The 17912-nt window shown below is 49.7% G+C and overlaps 1 protein-coding gene across 1 annotated transcript in view; it reads left to right on the top strand.

The window, feature by feature from the left end:
* Nucleotides 1–17912, top strand: part of NF1 (neurofibromin 1) — a 306134-nt gene that overhangs the window by 84315 nt on the left and 203907 nt on the right. The window contains exons 22-30 of the mRNA XM_015421915.1: nt 630–769; nt 9120–9242; nt 10163–10246; nt 11402–11518; nt 12736–12917; nt 13013–13224; nt 15179–15340; nt 15778–15881; nt 16586–16721. Of these exons, the coding sequence (XP_015277401.1) occupies nt 630–769; nt 9120–9242; nt 10163–10246; nt 11402–11518; nt 12736–12917; nt 13013–13224; nt 15179–15340; nt 15778–15881; nt 16586–16721 (1260 nt within the window). The remainder of the gene's footprint in view (nt 1–629; nt 770–9119; nt 9243–10162; nt 10247–11401; nt 11519–12735; nt 12918–13012; nt 13225–15178; nt 15341–15777; nt 15882–16585; nt 16722–17912) is intronic.

Below are 17912 nucleotides of genomic sequence, written 5' to 3' on the forward strand. Positions count from 1 at the left end.
ATCCACATGAGCATAGATCCCTTCACCCCCACCCACCTTGCCTCTTCAAGACCTCGGGGGCCTTGTTTCTTTGCCTCTGCAGGGGCCTTTTCCTTGGGGCACCTCTACCAGGCCTCCCCTTGTCTGGTAGCTTAACCTTGCCCCAGGCCCCGGCTTCTCCTTTAGGTTCCTGCTCGTCTCTTCTGCCCCCTCTCAGCCTTCCCCAGGCAGCATGCCTTCCTCTCCTTCCCTGCCTCTCCAGACGTCTCCCTCTTTACCCCTGGGGCTCCACTCCTGCTGGCCAGGCCCAGCACCAGTCCGCCCTTCTCTGAGCCTTCTTCCTCCCTTAGCCACTTCCTTGCCTCGCCTCAGCCCATCGGGGCCCTTGCTGTCCCCTCCGTGCACCCAGCTCATGCCCTGGGCTGGCAGACCTCCTGCCCCTGCTGCTCTCTTCAGCTCTCTTCAGACGGACGCTGTCCTGCTGGTGGTGCACCGCCACTCCCGCTGGGCCATTCAGGCTACTCCCGCCTTCCCAAGAGGTGGTCACTCGGGAATTCAGCTTCATTTCGACGGGGTGTTTCAATTTCAGTTCAAGACTTAATACGTATGATCCAGAATACTTATTACAAACGTGTCTTGTTCCCACACAGGTGCTGTTGAATGACACCAATACCCAGTTTGTGGAGCAGACCATTACCATCGTGAAGAACCTGCTGGACAATCACACCGAAGGGAGCTCGGAACACCTGGGACAAGCCAGCATCGAGACAATGATGCTGAATCTAGTCAGGCAAGTCGGTCCATCTGAAGCCAGGATCCCCAACCTTTTTTGAGCCTGTGGGCACGTTTGGCATTTACTGACATGGCACGGTGGGCGCAGCTACAAAATGGCTGCCACAGGAAGCAGAGCCATCCACAAAATGGCTGCCATAGCGGAGCTTCAGTCACACATGCGCAGATCCTTGTGCTGCGGTTGGGAGCTGCTGCCAAAGCAACATTTTGGAGAAATCTGCACAGCCAATCAGAAGTCCTGCTGGACAAAAGCCCTACTTGGCCCCATCCGCTTCCTAAAGACACTTGGTGGGCACCACGTTGGAGGACCTGATCGAATGCCTTCCCCTTGTGTTGTGCACTGGCATAAAGTCTGTAGTTCTTGGATTCTGCGCTCCAGGTTCTCCTTCAGTGGGGGAAGTCCTCCAAACTGGTTAGGTCACGCTGCCTCTCGCTCCAGGCAGGGCTATGCAGATTTTTTTATGCCTTGCTAGGGCAGACGGGAAGTGCCCTTCCAGTTTCAATAGCCCTGCCGCTCCAGCAGGACGCTATTGCGAGCTCAGCTTACCTGTAGAGAAATCTAGAATTATGGAGAGCAGCATTTCTAAGAAGGTTCAGCCAGTTTGGTGTAGTGGTTAAGTGCACAGACTCTAATCTGGAAGAACCGGGATTGATTCCCCACTCCTCCACTCCCAGCTGCTGGATGACCTTGGGCAAGCCGTAGTTCTGTCAGAGCTGTCCTGGAAAGGGCAGTTCTGGAAAGAGCTCTCTCAGCCCCACCTACCTCACAGGGTGTCTGTTTTGGGGAGGGTAAGGAGTTTGTAAGCCTTGAGAATCCGAGTGAAGGGCGGGGTATAAATCCAATCTCCTCCTCCTCCTCCTTCTCCTTCTTTATCATCATCATCATCGGGGCAAAAAGACCAATCCAAGGATAAACCATCCCTGTCTGAGGCCTCGGACAAAAGGGAGAGGGAATGGACCCCCACTTCCCCTACTCTCCAGCTTGTAGAAGAGTCGGGAGGCTCCGAGACCTTGGAGCCCTCCCTGACTTCTGCCGCCACAGCAGGGTGGCAGAGTGATACAAGAGGTGGCGATTATAGGGGAGAAGGGTGTGGAGCGGAGCTGCAGTGAGGCGACTACTGCAGGCAGCGGTAACAAAGCGCTTGGCTCCAGTAACATCAGGCTTTTGGGAGGTGAGTCGGCTGCTCCTGACGGTCCTTCGGGCCCCTTCTGGCCAGCCAGGACCCCAGATTGGGGATATTTGCAGCGGGTGGTTTTCCCTTCGTTTGTGACTCTCCCACTCCAACTGGTGCCAGTGTGGCTGTGGGAACTTCAAACATTGTGGGCCCACCGTTCCCCCCCCTCCCGCCCTTTTTTCCTGCCTGAATGGATAGCCTGGATACCACCACCACACCACCTCCGGGACCCATTTTCCAACAACAGCAGCTGTCTGGGGCAGGAGTTTTGAGAGATCCTATGGGGGAAGGGGCAGATGGAGGAAGATCAGCCTTGCGGGGAAGTCAGTCTGAGGCATCAGAAAGGGACTGCAGGTTGATCTCACAGAAGAAGTCCCTCCCCGTTCGCCACACGGGATTCTTTGGAATGTCCTGCCTCTTCTTCAGAAAGTGACCAGCCTAGACGAAGACACCTTGGAACGTCACTAAGCCGCAAGAATAAGAGATCGGCAGCAGACAGGGAGGAACCTCCACGAGCTCCCCTCCCCCCCACTAAACTTTCAAAGCGTAGTCAACAAAGAAAGTCCCGTGGGGTGAAGGACCCAGAGTCTGATGATGGCATATCTGTCCATACCTCTGTTGTCATGGCATTGGACAGGGGAGTGGGAGAGCCGTCTGGGGAAGAGTCTGATAACAAAGATGACTCTGCCGGTGTCTTGGACCAGCCTCGGCCTGAGGAGCAGCCAGACTCTGACTGGCTGCCTGAGCCCAGCCTGGGTGAAGAGGACCCATCTGACTTGCAGCCTGACCAGTCTGATTGGCCACTGGAGCCCAGTGGGAGGGAGGACTCCTCAGAAGTCGAGCCGGGGTCCAGTGTGGCGAAAGGTGACTTCAGAGTAGAGGACGCTCAGGAATTCCAGTCAGATAATACTGAGCCGGCTGAAGTCCAGGAGCAAGGACCTCCGGAGGCACCCACGACTCCCCCAGATTCCCACCCACCCCCCGCTCATAGAAAGAAGAAGGGCTAAGATCAGAAGGCAACTGCAAGAACGCAGACAGAGTAAAAGATTAGTTGGCCCCTCGACAGCTACAAGATGAGTCCTTGCAGGAGCCCTGCTAACTTGCCAGCTGCAGCTAAGACTTATTAGGGAAAAGCTACATAAAGCTGGGTGTGAGCTGTGGCCAACTTGTGGAAGCAACACGTCACCTCACAGTCAATCCTGCGACCACAACTCCTGACTCTGCTCTACTCCCGTGACTCTTGGACCGGCTTGACTCTGCTTTTGGACTTTCTCTGACGGTAACAACTGACCTTGGACTGTTTGGACTATGCTGTGAACAGACTTGGACTTGGAGCCTGCGAGACCAGCTGGGCAACGACAGCCAGGCTGTTACAACCAGAACACTTCCAAAGACTGTTGAAGATGGTTGTAACCACTGGAGTCAGTTGAAAAGTCGACTGCACCTGCATCTTCAAATTTGGATGTTAGAGGTTTTAAGGAACCAGCTAAGAAGTTAACAGGCTGTCCCTTTCCTAAAATTTTTGAGTGGGTTATTCGCTCTGAATGGTCTGTCCCGGGTTATGGCTGCGCAGTGCACTCCATTGCCAAGAGATTTCATTTACTTCCAGATGAAGGTAAGGAGGATCTGATAGATGCTGGTAGATGCTCCTGTGGCTGGTTGCTCTGCATTTGGGTGCTGTGCTGTCTAAAGATGGGAACAGCGTCCTTAAAGACTCTGTGGACAGAAAAAATGAGTCTGTATGAAAGAAGGCACATGAAGCTACTTCTGTGGCCACTAGGGCATCTGCAGTAGTCTCTGACTTTACTGGAGCTGTAGTCATTTGGCTGGACAGTCTTTTGCAAGATCCTGAGCCAGATCCCCTCACACTGAAGAGATAAAAGAGCAGCACAATTTGTGTCAGATGCCTTTCAGGACAGGATCCAATATTCTGCCAGGGCTCAAGCCATTCATGTAGTGGGGTAAGAAGAAATTTTTGTTAAAACATTTGAAGGTGGACCCACTGTCTCAGTCCAGTCTTCCTACTGAAAACTTTTCTCGCCGTTTTCTTTTTGGGAAGGGAGGGAGCACTTGATAAGGTCTTAGTGGAGACTAAGGAGAAGAAAAAAGCTATGCCCTCGACTGCTAACAACAAGGATAAGGAGTATAAGGGGAAAGCTTCCCAGTCCTTTTGTCCTTACAGATCACTCCCCAAAGCCAGAGACAACAAAGATTTCAGAGCGGGTCGTTCCTTCAAGTATCAATCAAGATTCCATCGCAGACAGTTTCCCCGTGCCAAACCAAAGGGACTCAGGCTTGCAGGGAAAGAAGCCCTCTGCGTGACTATAGGATTGGAGGATGCCTACTTTTTTTGGCGAGCAATGGGAAAAGACTACCACAGATCGCTGGGTGTTACCGAAACAGGCTACAAAATCCAGTTCAGGGATCTCCCCCCCCCTTCCCGATTTGTTTCTTCAACCTTCCCAAAAAAGACTCACAGGACCAGACTCATGCAAGAGGCAATACAACACCTACTGGATATCGGGGCTATAGAGCCAGTACCTGCTCACCAACTTGGCCGAGGAGTGTACTCTATCCTGTTCTTGGTTCCTAAAAAATTAAATGAACTTCAGGGCAATTCTGAACGTCAAAGGCCTCAATAGCTGGGTGGAGTGTCAGAGATTCTCGGCCCTGTTCTGCAAGCTGTTTTCCGGCTGCGCTGGATGAAGGAAGCCTACCTGCATGTACCAATTCACCTTTGGTTTGCATTCTAGGGAGAGCACTACCAGTACAAGGCTCTTCCATTTGGCCTGCCATCTTACCCTCAAGTTTTTACAAACATTTTGGCCACCTTGATGGTAGGTAACATGCCCCTGATCTTCTTCGTGGTCTCTGTGCATCACACCCTTGGGAATACTCTGCGCCTGCGCTGACCTTCTCGGTACCGATAGCTAGCAAAAGGGATTTTCGCGCCTCTCCCAGGTCACGCGCCGGCTCCACTGCGCATGACCAAGGAGGGGCACGCAGATCCCGCCAGTTCTCTTCTGACCGCCGCGCTGGTAGGACGCCTTCTGCTTCGGTCTGTTAAGTACAAATTTTTGCTAAACCTGCGTTTAGTTACTTTCTTTTTCTTTATTTTTGTAGTTAGCATTTTTCTCCGGGTGTTGTTTTGTGTTTTTCTCGTTTCCCCTCCGCTGGCCTATGGCCCCGCGGTGGGGTTGTTTCAAACGGTGCAAGACTTGCGGCCTTAAAATATCCCCCACCGACGGGCACTCACTTTGCCTCGTCTGTCTAGGGGAGTCGCACTGTGTGTCCAAGTGCGGACATTGCCGGACGTTTTCGAACCAGACGAGAAATAACAGGGCAGCTCGTCTGCATTTGGCTTTGATGGAGAAGGCATCTTAATCAGGGCATGGGACCAGGCAAGGAGCGTTCACCACACAGTGACTGTGGTCCAGTGCCTGCAAGCACAGGGGTGCCTAAAAAACTTTCAGAAGAACCAACTGAAACCCTCTCAGGTCGTTGTTCACCTAGGGGCACAGGTAAACACTCACCTATCAAGAGTCTTTCTACCTGAGGAGAGACAAATGAAGATCGGGAAGCTGGTGACATCAATCCAACAGCAGCACCAGACAGACTTAATAACTCTGGCACCACTGGGCCTTCTTATCACGACCATAGATCTGGACCTTGCTCCCATTCCATAAGGAGACTAGATTGAGAAGGCACACGGCTGTCCTAGTAACAACAAAACTGAAGAACTCTCTGTGACGGTGGCTGTCCCCAGACAATCTGAGCCAGGGATTTCTATTGTTCCAACCCTCTTGCATTGTCGTGACAACAGACGCCAGCATGCGAGGGTAGGGGGCACATTGCCTGGGCTAGGTGGCTCAGGGAAGTGGACAGAAAAAGAGCAAAGAAACAGCATAAATTTCCTAGCATTGAGAGTGATAAAATTAGCCCTCTTTTCCTTTGCAGAACTGATTCAGTGTCAGTGTACGAACAGACAGCATTACGGCCAAGGCTCATATAAACCGTCAGGGGGTCACCAGGGCTCGCCTTTCTAACCTGGAATCAGTGAAAATACTGACACAAATGTCACTTTTTGGGGCCGGGCCATGTGTGCCATAAAACATAATGCCGGGCATCGGAGAGGTAAACTTTATAAAGGACAACAGCTGGTCAGCTCCGAGTTGGTGTATCCTCAGTGCAAGGTCCCACGGGCTTGGAGGGGGGTGCAGAGGAAAACCTGCATGGGCAGACTGGAGAGCCAGCAGTGCAGCGCTGGGCAGACGCTCCCTCAACGGAGGATTGTCCGAACCCCCCTACGTGCAAACGCTGATCCCTGCGGCCATCTGGGACAGCATCCCCGGAGCTGCAGGCTGAGTGGAGATGTATGAATGTGGCGGCAGTGGATCCCAACTTACCTGTCCCTGAAGTGAAGGGGTTCTGCTCGACTGCTGTAGCCGAGGTTGTCCCACCATGCTGAAGCCACAGTTGGAGTTTGCTCCACCCACCCACCCCTGTACAGCCTCCTACTCCCTCCCTTGCACCAGTTGCTTGCTGGCCGCATAACTGCCCTGGACGGGCTGGTTCCAGCCCCCAAGCCTTGTGTTTGGCACCTCGGATTTAGAACTTCCAGGATTGCCAAAGGACATTGTCAAGGTTACGTTTCAGGCGAGGCACCTTTCAGCCAGGCGTATCTGCAAGGTGGGGGTTAGAGCATCATGTGGACCCACTGAAACCATCTTATCAAGAGGGTATCCAGTTCCTACATGTGGGATGGAAGAAAGGACTATGTCCTAATACATTAAAAAGACAGGTGGTGGCCGTTGCCACGTTGTTGAGTAACAGAGGGCTGGGGAGTGTTGCCACCAACAAATATATTAAAAGGTATTTGAAGGGAACGGTGCAACTTGCACCCTCGATCCAACATAGGTTCCTTGCTTGGAATTCGTCTAAGGTTTTGCAGGCCTTGATGGAACGACTCTTTGAACCTCTTCATTCTGTAGACCTTACATACCTGACATGGAACGTGGCCTTCGGTTGCGATCATGACTGTTCAAAGGGTGTTGGAGTTTGAAGCTCTTTCAGTTCGAAAGGAGCTGTGTACATTTTTTCCAGACTCGGTGATCTTCTGACCTGACCCGTTGTTCATACCCAAGGTGAATTCGGCATTTTAATTAAATCAACAATTGTGTTTGCCATCCTTTTGCCCTAGGCATTCTCACCCTAAGGAGGTTTTATGGCACAAGTTAGATGTTAGAAGGGTCCTTCAATTAAGACAACATCCACATTCAGACTCTCAGATGCACTATGTTGTCCAAGGCTTTCACGGCTGGAGTTCATTAGTTGTTGTAGATTTTCCAGGCTGTATAGCCGTGGTCTTGGCATTGTAGTCTCTGATATTCGCCTGTAGCTGTGACTGGCATCTTCAGAGGTATAACACAGAAAGATGGAGTACTCTCTGTTAATGTGAGAAAAAAAATGGTAGGCAGGTAATTTGTATCTACTCAGGAAGGGGGGGTAGGGCTGAATCATTATCTTGTAAGAGTTCCCCAGGCTGTGACATGCTAATAGAGGAGCTTTCCTGAGGAGGTTCTTTTGCCTATGGATTGGCTGTTGGAATTCTAATCTTATCTGTAGTGCTATTGTAAGATGTAGAGCATTTTGTGTTTTTCAGGACAGGAAACCATGCCCTATTTATTTTTAAACTCTCTTCTTTCCTATTGAAATTGTGTTTTATGTCTATGAATTTCAATGGCTTCCCTGTGTAATCTGACATGGTAATTGGATGTGTTGTCCAGCCTTTCAGTGTCTTGGAATAAGATACTGTGTCCTGTTTGAGTTAGGCTGTGTTCAGCCACTGCTGATTTTTCAGGTTGGCCCAGTCTGCAGTGTCAGATGCAATGTTTGTATCACATGGGGTTGTAGACTTTGGAAAGAAGGTCTCTAAATCTACTATAACCTGGATTAAACAGTGTATCAGAGAAGCCCACAACCTTCAGGGCATCGGAGTGTCTACTGGGATCGCTGCTCATTCTACCAGAGGAGCTGCTACATTGGCAGCCTTTTCGACTAGGGCCCTGTTGGAAGAGATTTGTAGGGCGGTGACGTGGTCATCTTTTCCCACTTTTGTCAAACATCACAGAATCGGTCAGCAAAACTCCACTGAAGCAGCATTTGGGAGAAGGGGGCTCCAAAATGTATTGGATCTGTAAGGGAATTTCCCCCCCACCTGGACTTAGCTTGGTTATATAACCAGTTTGGAGGACTTCCCCACTGAAGGAGAACGAAACATCGGGCTCACCTGAAGGTTTCTTCTCTTCAGCGGGGTGAAGTCCTCCAGTTCCCACCGCTGTCTGGTGGAGTTTCTTTCTCTCTGTTGGTCATGCTGGAGTTTCTTTCTCTCTGTTGCTGGTTGATCAATTAAAGTTCCTGGTGTGCTGGGTTTTTTTGAGCTGGACTTGTTTATGTCTGGAAGGGCACTTCCCCTCTGCCCTAGGAAGGCATACAGAAATTTGCATAGCCCTGCCTGGAGTGAGAGGAGGCATGACCTAACTAGTTTGGAGGACTTCACCCCACTGAAGAGAAGAAACCTTCAGGTAAGTCCAATGTTTCATTCTTGCTGCCTTACAGGAGAATAGTTTCAAAGAGGAAACCACCTTTCAGTGTCCGCAGTAGGCCGAGTATTGGGAAATCAGACATAATGGACCCCTTGCTGCAAAAAACTTTCTTCCCCCGGGGCATGTGGGTTCATGAAGAATGTTGAGGGGTCAGTAACTTTGCAAAATTAGCCTCAAGCACACTGTTTTCTTTTATTGTTGATGCTTCAGTACAAATGTGGGACCCAGCTCCATTCAGACTGGGAGTGGACCAAAATGAAGCCAGAGGGAAAACAAGGCATAAAGAGGCTGATAGGAATCAGGAAGCATGCTTGACCTGGAAGCTTCTATCGGGGTCAGGGAGCATGACCCAGTCTGATGTGGCTTGTTCCTGTGACTTGGCTTTCTTCCTGGGGTGGGCTTTGTGTTTGCCTGACATCTGTTTTTTTTTTAAAAAAAGCATAATTGCTCATTAATGTGTGTTAAATTTACAGAGCAAGAATGGTATGTATCTGGGATTGAGTTGAGGGCCACCTGATGCTTTGAAACTACTTAACCGTGAGGCTTGTGCCTCCTTGTTTGCTCACAGATATGTTCGTGTCCTCGGGAATCTGGTGCATGCCATTCAGATCAAAACCAAACTCTGTCAGCTGGTGAAAGTGATGATGGAGAGGAGGGATGACCTTTCCTTCTGCCAAGAGATGAAATTCAGGTGAGGATTAACTGAGTAGCCACATTGGTGTTGCCTTGGTAAACAGAACATGCTTTTCCCCACTGAATGACTCTGTGTGCAGGGAAACCGCTGAGAGTTTCTCTCAACTGGGTGTGCAAAGAGCACATTTAGATACCTGAATTTAGTGTCTGTACAGTATAAGCTGACAAATTTAAAGTTGCCTTGTACAGTGCCTCCAGAGTCTCAGCCCTGTTCCCCGAAATTCTTTTAACTGGAAAGGGAATGAACATGGGGCCTTTTGCAAGTCGAGCATGTTCTCTGCCACTAAGCTGTGGGCCATTCCCAAGTAGTGTCGCATCCTGGCTTTGGACAGTGCCCAGCAAATGACACCAGGAGGTCCCTGGAGAAGGTGAGCTGGTCTTGTCTGTCCCCCTGAAACTGCTGTCTCCAGGCATGGAGATCGTACCTTTGGCAATCGGTATTCTCTTCCATGTATCTGGGCCCTTTTCTTAAAGTCATTTGCATTAGTAGTCATAACGATATCCTGTAACAGTTTTATTCAGCAAGTAATTTTTGTGTGCAGAAATGCTTCCTTTGGTCTCTTGTGACCCCTTCTGTTCCCTGTAATTGGTGGAAATTAGGGAAGAAATGCACCCAAATAGGGAATTTATCAGTATGTTTCATAGGCATGGTTTACCAACAAACAAACACACAAAACCCAACTTAGGACTCCAACCAGATCTTGGACCACTTGTTGAAATGGCCCAGATGGCTGTGGACTTGATGAGGTCTTGGAAAGATTCCCTCTTTCACTAGAAGGGTGCTTGATTGTAATTTTGGTCCCTTCTTCACCAAGCTTTTAATTGCTGTATGTGCCATTGTAAGATCTTAGTGTAAAATTTCCAAGTATCCTTGACTTTCCCCCCTAAAAATTTCTATTCTATAATACCAAACTTCAGGAACAAGATGGTGGAATATCTGACAGACTGGGTTATGGGAACATCCAACCAGGCGACGGATGAGGATGTGAAATGCCTAACTAGGTAAGTGAGGCTTTGGTTGCCATTTTTGGAGCTCAGTTCAAATGATGCAGACCTCGTGAGGTGACTTGGCATACAGTATAGTGAAAGGTTGTTTTGTGGTGCCTTTTTGAGTAACAACTGAGATGTTGGCTGCGTGAGCGAACCACCTTCTCACCCCAGCTCACAGCCCACAGCAGCAGCAAAAGCTTGCTGAGAGGTTCCGTTCATTGGCTTGTATCCAGAGTTCCTGAACGGCTTGTATTGGGAAAGAGACATTGAAGTTGTGTAAGCAGTCTTCCCTTGCAGCTTCCCGCTGCCCGTTCCCAGTCATAGTGGCCAGAGAAGGCAGAAGGCAGGGTGATGGTGTGGGCTCCACTAGCAGTCCACAGGGTTTTGCATCCAGAGGCTGGCTGTATGCAGGAATGGCTAATTACAGGGAGGCCACATGAGGGGGGGGGGGCAAAGGGCAGCGAAGGCCCCCTGGCCCTGCAGGTGGTGAGATGGCAGTGAAGGTTGTCCCCGAGGGAACCAAGCTCTGTATCAGTTCCCAAAGTGACCTGTTGGGCTCAAGGCTCCCTGTGGTCCAGGACTGCGATGAGATTGCGAAACCTGTCAGGCATATCTTGCAGGTGGAAAAAATAGTGAGAGATGCATTTTTACGAGGTGTTGGAGTGGGTGGTATCACTCCAGCTGATCTACACTGGCCCTATTCAATCTGGCACTTATATGGGCTGGGACCAGCATATTTTAAGGACCCTACCCAACCTCTGTGGTCATCTTCTGTCACTCTGTTTCGGGTGCCCCCATCTTCTGAGGTTAGGTGGGCAGCAACCTGAGAGAGAGAAGGCCTTCTTGGTTGTGACACTGACATTCTGTAACTCCCTCCCCACGGATAGTCCTCCCTCCCCTCTGTCACTCTCTTCCAGGGAGCTTTTTTTGCTTCGTATTGCCTTCTCTCAGTGGCGCGCCCCCCCCCCACTTCTTCTGTTTTAATTTGGTACTTCTGTGTTTTATCGTGGGTGTGTTTGGTTTTAATTGGTTTTATGACGTGCTTTGACAGTGCTCTGTTTTTAATTGTTAGCCTTCTTGGTGGTGCTGATTGGGCAGGAGGGGTATAAATTTTGTAAATCAATAAAATTTTCACGTTCGGTTATGTTCTGTTTTCGGTCTTTCCAGAGACCTGGACCAGGCCAGCATGGAAGCAGTGGTCTCCCTCCTTGCAGGGCTTCCCCTGCAACCTGAAGAAGGAGATGGAGTGGAACTGATGGAAGCCAAATCACAGTTGTTCCTGAAGTAAAGGCCTTTGTTTTCCCCCAGTGTCCTGTTAGTTAAAATAGCCAGAATCTCTTGAAGTCTTTGGCGAGGGGGGTGCAGCTTGCTATAGTTTTGGGGTCTGAGAGACATCACCAGGGTGAGTAATTCATGAATCATTTTGAAGATCAGCATCCCAGGGTGATGCGAGATCCCAGTTTCAGATAAGCACAGTGTGTTCCTGTCTCACTGAGGCAAGCGGGGAGGAAATAACATCTATCTATAGCAGGGGTGTCAAACTCATGTGTTATGAGGGCCGGATCTGATATAAATTAGACCTTATTGGGCCAGGCCATGTGTGTCTTAAAATGCAATGCCAGGTAGCAGAGATCTAAACTTTATAAAGGACACAAACACAAAGATTTTTTCCCCCTTAAAATAAAAACATGCTTAAAACATTAGCTCTGTAAGCTGCAAACCTACTTTTGATTTATTGACATTCACCACAGAAATCTCATGCTCAGAGTTCTGAGTCTAGGACCCAGGTTAAAACATGAAATGGCTGAGCGAGTGAAAGAGTCTGGCGAAGCAAGCTATGATGCAGCAGCAGCAGAACTGGAAGCAGGAGATGGCCAGTTCCACTGCGGGCCTGATAGAAGTCCTCCAGGGGCCTAACCCGGCCCCCGGGCTGCATGTTTGACACCCCTAATCTATAGCATTGGGAAAGATTGCACAGAAATTGACTAGTCCACACGTTTCATTCATTCAACTCACACCCTTTTTAATACCAAATAAAAAAACTGTTCCACCATTTGCCAAGTAATGAATCTTCATATTTTGATATGACACAATTAAGAGGGCATTATGACGCATTGTGTGTGTGTTCTTTATGCACAAGTCAGCATCTGAGGGGATAGTACTGAGTGAGCATATTTGTGCCCAACCTCAATTCTTGGGGGAGACTTTGTTAAAAAGAGATAAACGGAAAGCTTTGCTGTGCAATTAAGTACCCCTAAGAAGCATCCAAGTCTTTGCCATTTAAATTATGTATTTCAAATAAATTAAAAATTTTCTCTTTGTTGAAATCTGCAAACATTTCTTGATGCTCTAGTACAGCATGGTTCATGCCGTTAGTTTAGGTGCTAGCAGCCTCTTGGGATACAAAACCCTTACGGAGGTTGTCTCTTGGTGTTTGTGCATCTCTGGTGACTTGTATTCTTTTTTAAAGGCTTAAGGATGAACATGTTTTCTGTGTGTAGGTATTTCACCCTATTTATGAACCTCCTAAATGACTGCAGTGAAGTCGAAGATGACAGTGCACAAACGGGAGGCAGAAAGCGTGGGATGTCCCGGCGGCTGGCTTCACTGCGGCATTGCACAGTTCTTGCCATGTCCAACTTGCTCAACGCAAATGTGGATAGTGGTCTCATGCACTCAATAGGTAAAACAATCCCCTTCGCTCCATCTGGGTGAGGATTTAGAACTACAATGCCTTGCGTGATCCTCACGGCTAAATCCTTCCATTGTCCTTGGTAGGGTTAGGTTATCACAAAGATCTCCAGACGAGAGCGACATTCATGGAGGTTCTCACCAAAATCCTGCAGCAGGGCACTGAGTTCGACACCTTAGCGGAAACTGTCCTGGCAGACCGGTTTGAGAGATTGGTGGAGCTGGTCACCATGATGGGTGACCAAGGAGAACTGCCCATTGCGATGGCTTTGGCGAACGTGGTGCCTTGTTCCCAGTGGGTAAGACAAATCACATTGTCGGTCACTCATGTTGACCTAGTGCGAGTACATGGTGTGAACATGGTGTTTTGTTTGCGCATCCCTGGAGCTGTGAAATGCTTTTCCCAGAAAGCCTCTTTGTCTCCTTTTGGCAATTAGAAACTTTTTTTATTTGGCATTTCTTGGAAACTTAGTGTTGGAACAAGGCTAAATTGGCTATTTCTGCCTATTTTCCCCTTTCTGCTACAGACCGCCCCCCCCACACCCCTGGTGTAATTCTCCAGGGTCTCCATCCCCCAAGAGCAGCATTGTGTGTGCCTCAGTGGAGGGAGGAGGCTGCTATTTAAAGGGCAGCCAGGTGCCGGATCATGAGGGGCTGTAGAACTTTTTCCTCTTGCTGTCCTTTCTGGCCGGAAGCTCTCACCCACTCTGCAAAAGGGAAAAATAAGTCCCTGTAGATTTTCCTCTGCATGAGTGAAAGCAGCTTGGGGGATAGTGATTTTTGGTATGAAAAGGGCCCAAATGCTGGCCTGCCCTTCTCAATAGCCGCTTCTGCAGGGGCATGCTGTGTTGGCAGAGGAGGGTGGCCTGTACAGGTCGTCTCACTCCTCTCGTGCGCAGCAGCAGATGAGGTTTGCTGAGTGGCCCCCGAGTGAGCCGTGAACAGCTGTCTCCATTCTTGCTCGGCTGATGGGCTCCAACTTCCCCTGCTGGTGGCTTCTTCCAAATTTTAATTACTGTCTGGAAGAATTACTGTTTTAATTACTGTTTGGGAGAAGCATAAAACCCCTTTGGCCTTCCTTACCAATCACGGCTTTTGGAATTGGAGAGGTCTGTTCACACAACTGCTGTGGCCAGTTCCTCCGCAAAGCAGAGTCCTTTTTGAGGCTCTTCCTGTGCCCATTGAGGGTGAGTGAGAGATTGTAGGCTCTGTGGAGTACTCCTCTGGGGTGGTGGACATGGCCCTGGAGTCCGGGAGCGCTTCTGTTACCGGTCAGTAGGCATCCGCATGAGAAATGGCACAGGCACAACCAGTGTAAGTAACTGCACAACAGCGAGCCTGAGCAACGTGCTGGGCTTCCTCCTGCCGGGCCGGAACTGGGACCTGTGCCCTGATGCCCTTTAGCGATGGGGAGCAGTCTTGTCCACGATCCTGGGGGGTGGGGGTGGGGGAAGGGATTTGGGCTCCTTTTGGTCTCACCCACACATTTAAAGCTCACCTATAAGGAGGACCATTCATGTTCCTTTCTCTGAGCACCCCCAATCCTGGGGGGAAGTAGTGATGGGACTACATATGACTGTTCTTCTGCCCTTAGATACTGGGCTTTGGGAAGGACACAAGCATTCTTGTCTCTAGTGGTTTGCCTGTGATAGTATGGATATCCCCCCCCCCCGGGTCTTTTCGTAGAAAAAGAGCTAGGGGGACTCATTAGCATAACTCATTAGCATATGCCACACCCCCTGACATCACCGGAAGTGTGTCATAAGGCCACACCCCCTGACATCACCGGAAGTGTGTCATAAGGCCACACCCCCTGACATCACCGGAAGTGTGTCATAAGGCCACACCCCCCACTCAGTTAGTCTTAGTCTTAAAGGTTAGTCTTAAAGGTGCTATTTGAACTCTTGGACTATTTTGCAGCAACAGACTAACACAGCTACCTCGGGGAAGCTCCTGGATGGGGCTGGGAGTCCTTGTGGAGGCCACGTGGAGTGGCCTCGGCCAGGCAGAGGGGGAGGACAGCAACTTACCCCCCTGCTTCTTCCTCCTTCTGCAACAGAATGAGGCTGGAAGAAGGGGGCGGCTGGAAGAAGGGGCGGGGCTTCGTCGTGTGCCCCGCCCCTGCACCTCACCTGGGGGAACTGCGATCCCCTGCGATCCCCCCCGAATCGACCTCTGCCCCCCCTGACAATATTGCTTTTGTCTTGGTTTGTCATGTCACTTTACATATTTAATACCGTTTTTTAAAAACAGGATGAACTGGCTCGTGTCCTGGTTACCCTTTTTGATTCCCGACACTTACTCTACCAGCTCCTTTGGAACATGTTCTCTAAGGAAGTGGAATTGGCAGACTCGATGCAGACTCTCTTCAGGGGAAACAGTTTGGCTAGCAAAATAATGACTTTCTGCTTTAAGGTATATTTGGTCTTAAAAAAAAGATTTTATTAGTAGGGAAGTGGGGCATAATAAAGAGAAAATATTTTTGCTGTTGCAAGGAGGATAACACCGTATGTAACTACGGCCAAAAATGGCATATCTTTGTCGAGTTTGTCCTCTCCATAATATATATGTAGGGTGACTTGCTCTGAGACTTCACGGCATACTCATGTTTCACGTTTTCTTGTCCTCCTGTCATGGGCATGGAAACGCATGACATGATGATGCTGGGGAAGTGGGTGAACTTTCCTACCCTTGGCTGAAGGGAGAAGGGGAAAGTTCACCACAGCCCCGTGTTTCTCCTCTGGTCTAGTTCTGCTCAACTTCGCAAGGTATTCGTGACAGACTGAGTCAGTGGTAAGAACAGCAGCGTGACATGTGAGATCACAATTCGGATTAAATATTTTTGCTTGCAGGTTTATGGTGCTACTTATCTTCAGAAGCTCTTGGAACCTTTGTTAACGACCATCATTACATCTTCTGAATGGCAACATGTTAGCTTCGAAGTGGACCCTACAAGGTTTGACTTTGGTGATGGGGAAAGGGATGGAGTCTGCAATAGTATGTTTCTCCCTACCCCTGCCTGCAAAGGTTCTCTCTCATTCAAGGTTTCGATTGCTTTTCTGCTCTCTGAAACCCTGGGGTTTCATCGGGTGGGGGACTGACAGCTGATCATAGTATTTTTTCCTGATGGAATTTTAGCTAGCGTAGGGGCCTTACCTGGTGCTGTGCTTGGCATCTTTTGTCCTACTTGTCTAAGGGAGCAGGGCGGGACGTCCCCCGTGCCAGTACGGCTGCATGGCTCACTTTCCGGCTGCCTTGTCATTTGCAGACAAAGAGGCCGGGCGGCAATGCTTGGTGGTTCTGCAGTCCCATGGCCAGCTCCTGGTTAGACTTGGTGCTTTCCAGATAGATTCAGAATTCCCCGGCCACTTTTCCCGACTCCTAAGCCAATGATGAACTTACCTGTTCACTTGTTCTGTCTTTTATCGTTCACCTGATCTTGTCTGTAGCAGCCTGAACAGCCCCACGTTGGCCCTTTAGTCCAACAGCAGGGTTGGCCCTTTAGTCACGGGCCCACTTATGAGTCTGGGAGGCGTTCCAGTGTTGTTTCTGGTTCTGAGCGTGGCTCTGCAGCCTGACTGTGCCAGTGTCACCTCTGCACCTTTGATGTGCACTCTGGCCTGGGAAGATTGGCAGGGTCTTAACAGGCATGACTTGCAGGTTGGAGTCCAGTGAAAACCTTGAAGACAACCAGAGGAGCCTTCTCCGGATGACGGAGAAGTTTTTCCATGCAATCATCAACTCCTCTGTGGAGTTCCCGCCCCAGCTGCGAAGCGTGTGCCACTGTCTGTATCAGGTATGTGTGGAGCAGGCAATTTTGTCTGGTTTTGTGTTTTGCCGGGACACTTTATGAAGAAGAAGCCCTTCTGTGTTTTTGTTTTTAAGCTGCATTTATTCCATTGCATGATGAGAAGTTGAGGAGGTAGAGAGATGATAACAATAACAATAACAATAACAATAATAATAATAATAATAATGCTTTCGATTTATTGATCGCTCTTTCCCACATACCTGCGGTCTCAGAGCGATTTACAGTTACTCTTGAGACAGTTGGACTAACAATATTTGTGGGGATAGGGAAGACAAACATACAGCATTAATTACACACACATTGCGGCTAGCCGGGCTTCATCTGCGGGCTGGGTCAGTCGTGTTCCTACGGCATCTTGTCGGCTGGCTGATGTCCGGCTTCTTGATGTTGTGCAGCCACACACTGCCACCGCCTGGCTGACTCGCTCCACTGCAGGGAAGCTGACACAGCTCTTTCGTCTCAGAAGTTGCCTCGGCAGCTAACACCTTCCCGAAGGGAGGGGTGTGCCCACCCCCTTACGGGTGGTCCCCAGTTTATCTACTCACCGAAGCTTTCGAATCGCTGGGTAGACGATGAGCTAGGACCAGGCTTGGTTGCTCACACCAGCACGGGGCTAGAACTGCCAAAGCATGGCAGTTCAGCTGTTATCGTTAAGCAGGGGGAAATCCCTTGCGCCACCGCTCCCTGGTGTGATTCCTTCCCTTCCAGGCATTCTCAGATGAAAGGCAGGCAGCTGACTTGGGGAGACGTGGGACTCTCTTCCTCCATCGCCCTTCACCCATTTCGATTCTTCCAAGGAATTGGGGGATCAGTCCCCCGTTGTTTGTTCAGTGCAGTCCTGATCGGCTGTGCCGGCTAGGGATCTAATGGGCCGACGCACTGGCTTTTTACGACTTTCTGGCTCCCCTGGGCTTCTGGCACACTGATAGAGATGCATTAAATGCAGAAGGCCTCCGATTCAGTGCCTCCCACCTTCAGGAGAACAAAGTTAGAGACCGGGGCACCTTTAAGACCAACGAAGTTTTATTCAAGGTGTGAGCTTTCGTGTGCACGCACACGAAAGCTCACACCTTGAATAAAACTTCGTTGGTCTTAAAGGTGCATTGGACTCTAACTTTGTTGTATTGCTTCAACACGGCTACCCACCTTGATTTATCCCACCTTCAGGGTTTTTGT

The sequence above is a fragment of the Gekko japonicus genome, unplaced genomic scaffold, assembly GCF_001447785.1.
Source record: "Gekko japonicus isolate JY-2015 unplaced genomic scaffold, Gekko_japonicus_V1.1 scaffold43, whole genome shotgun sequence".
Classification (NCBI taxonomy): domain Eukaryota; kingdom Metazoa; phylum Chordata; class Lepidosauria; order Squamata; family Gekkonidae; genus Gekko; species Gekko japonicus.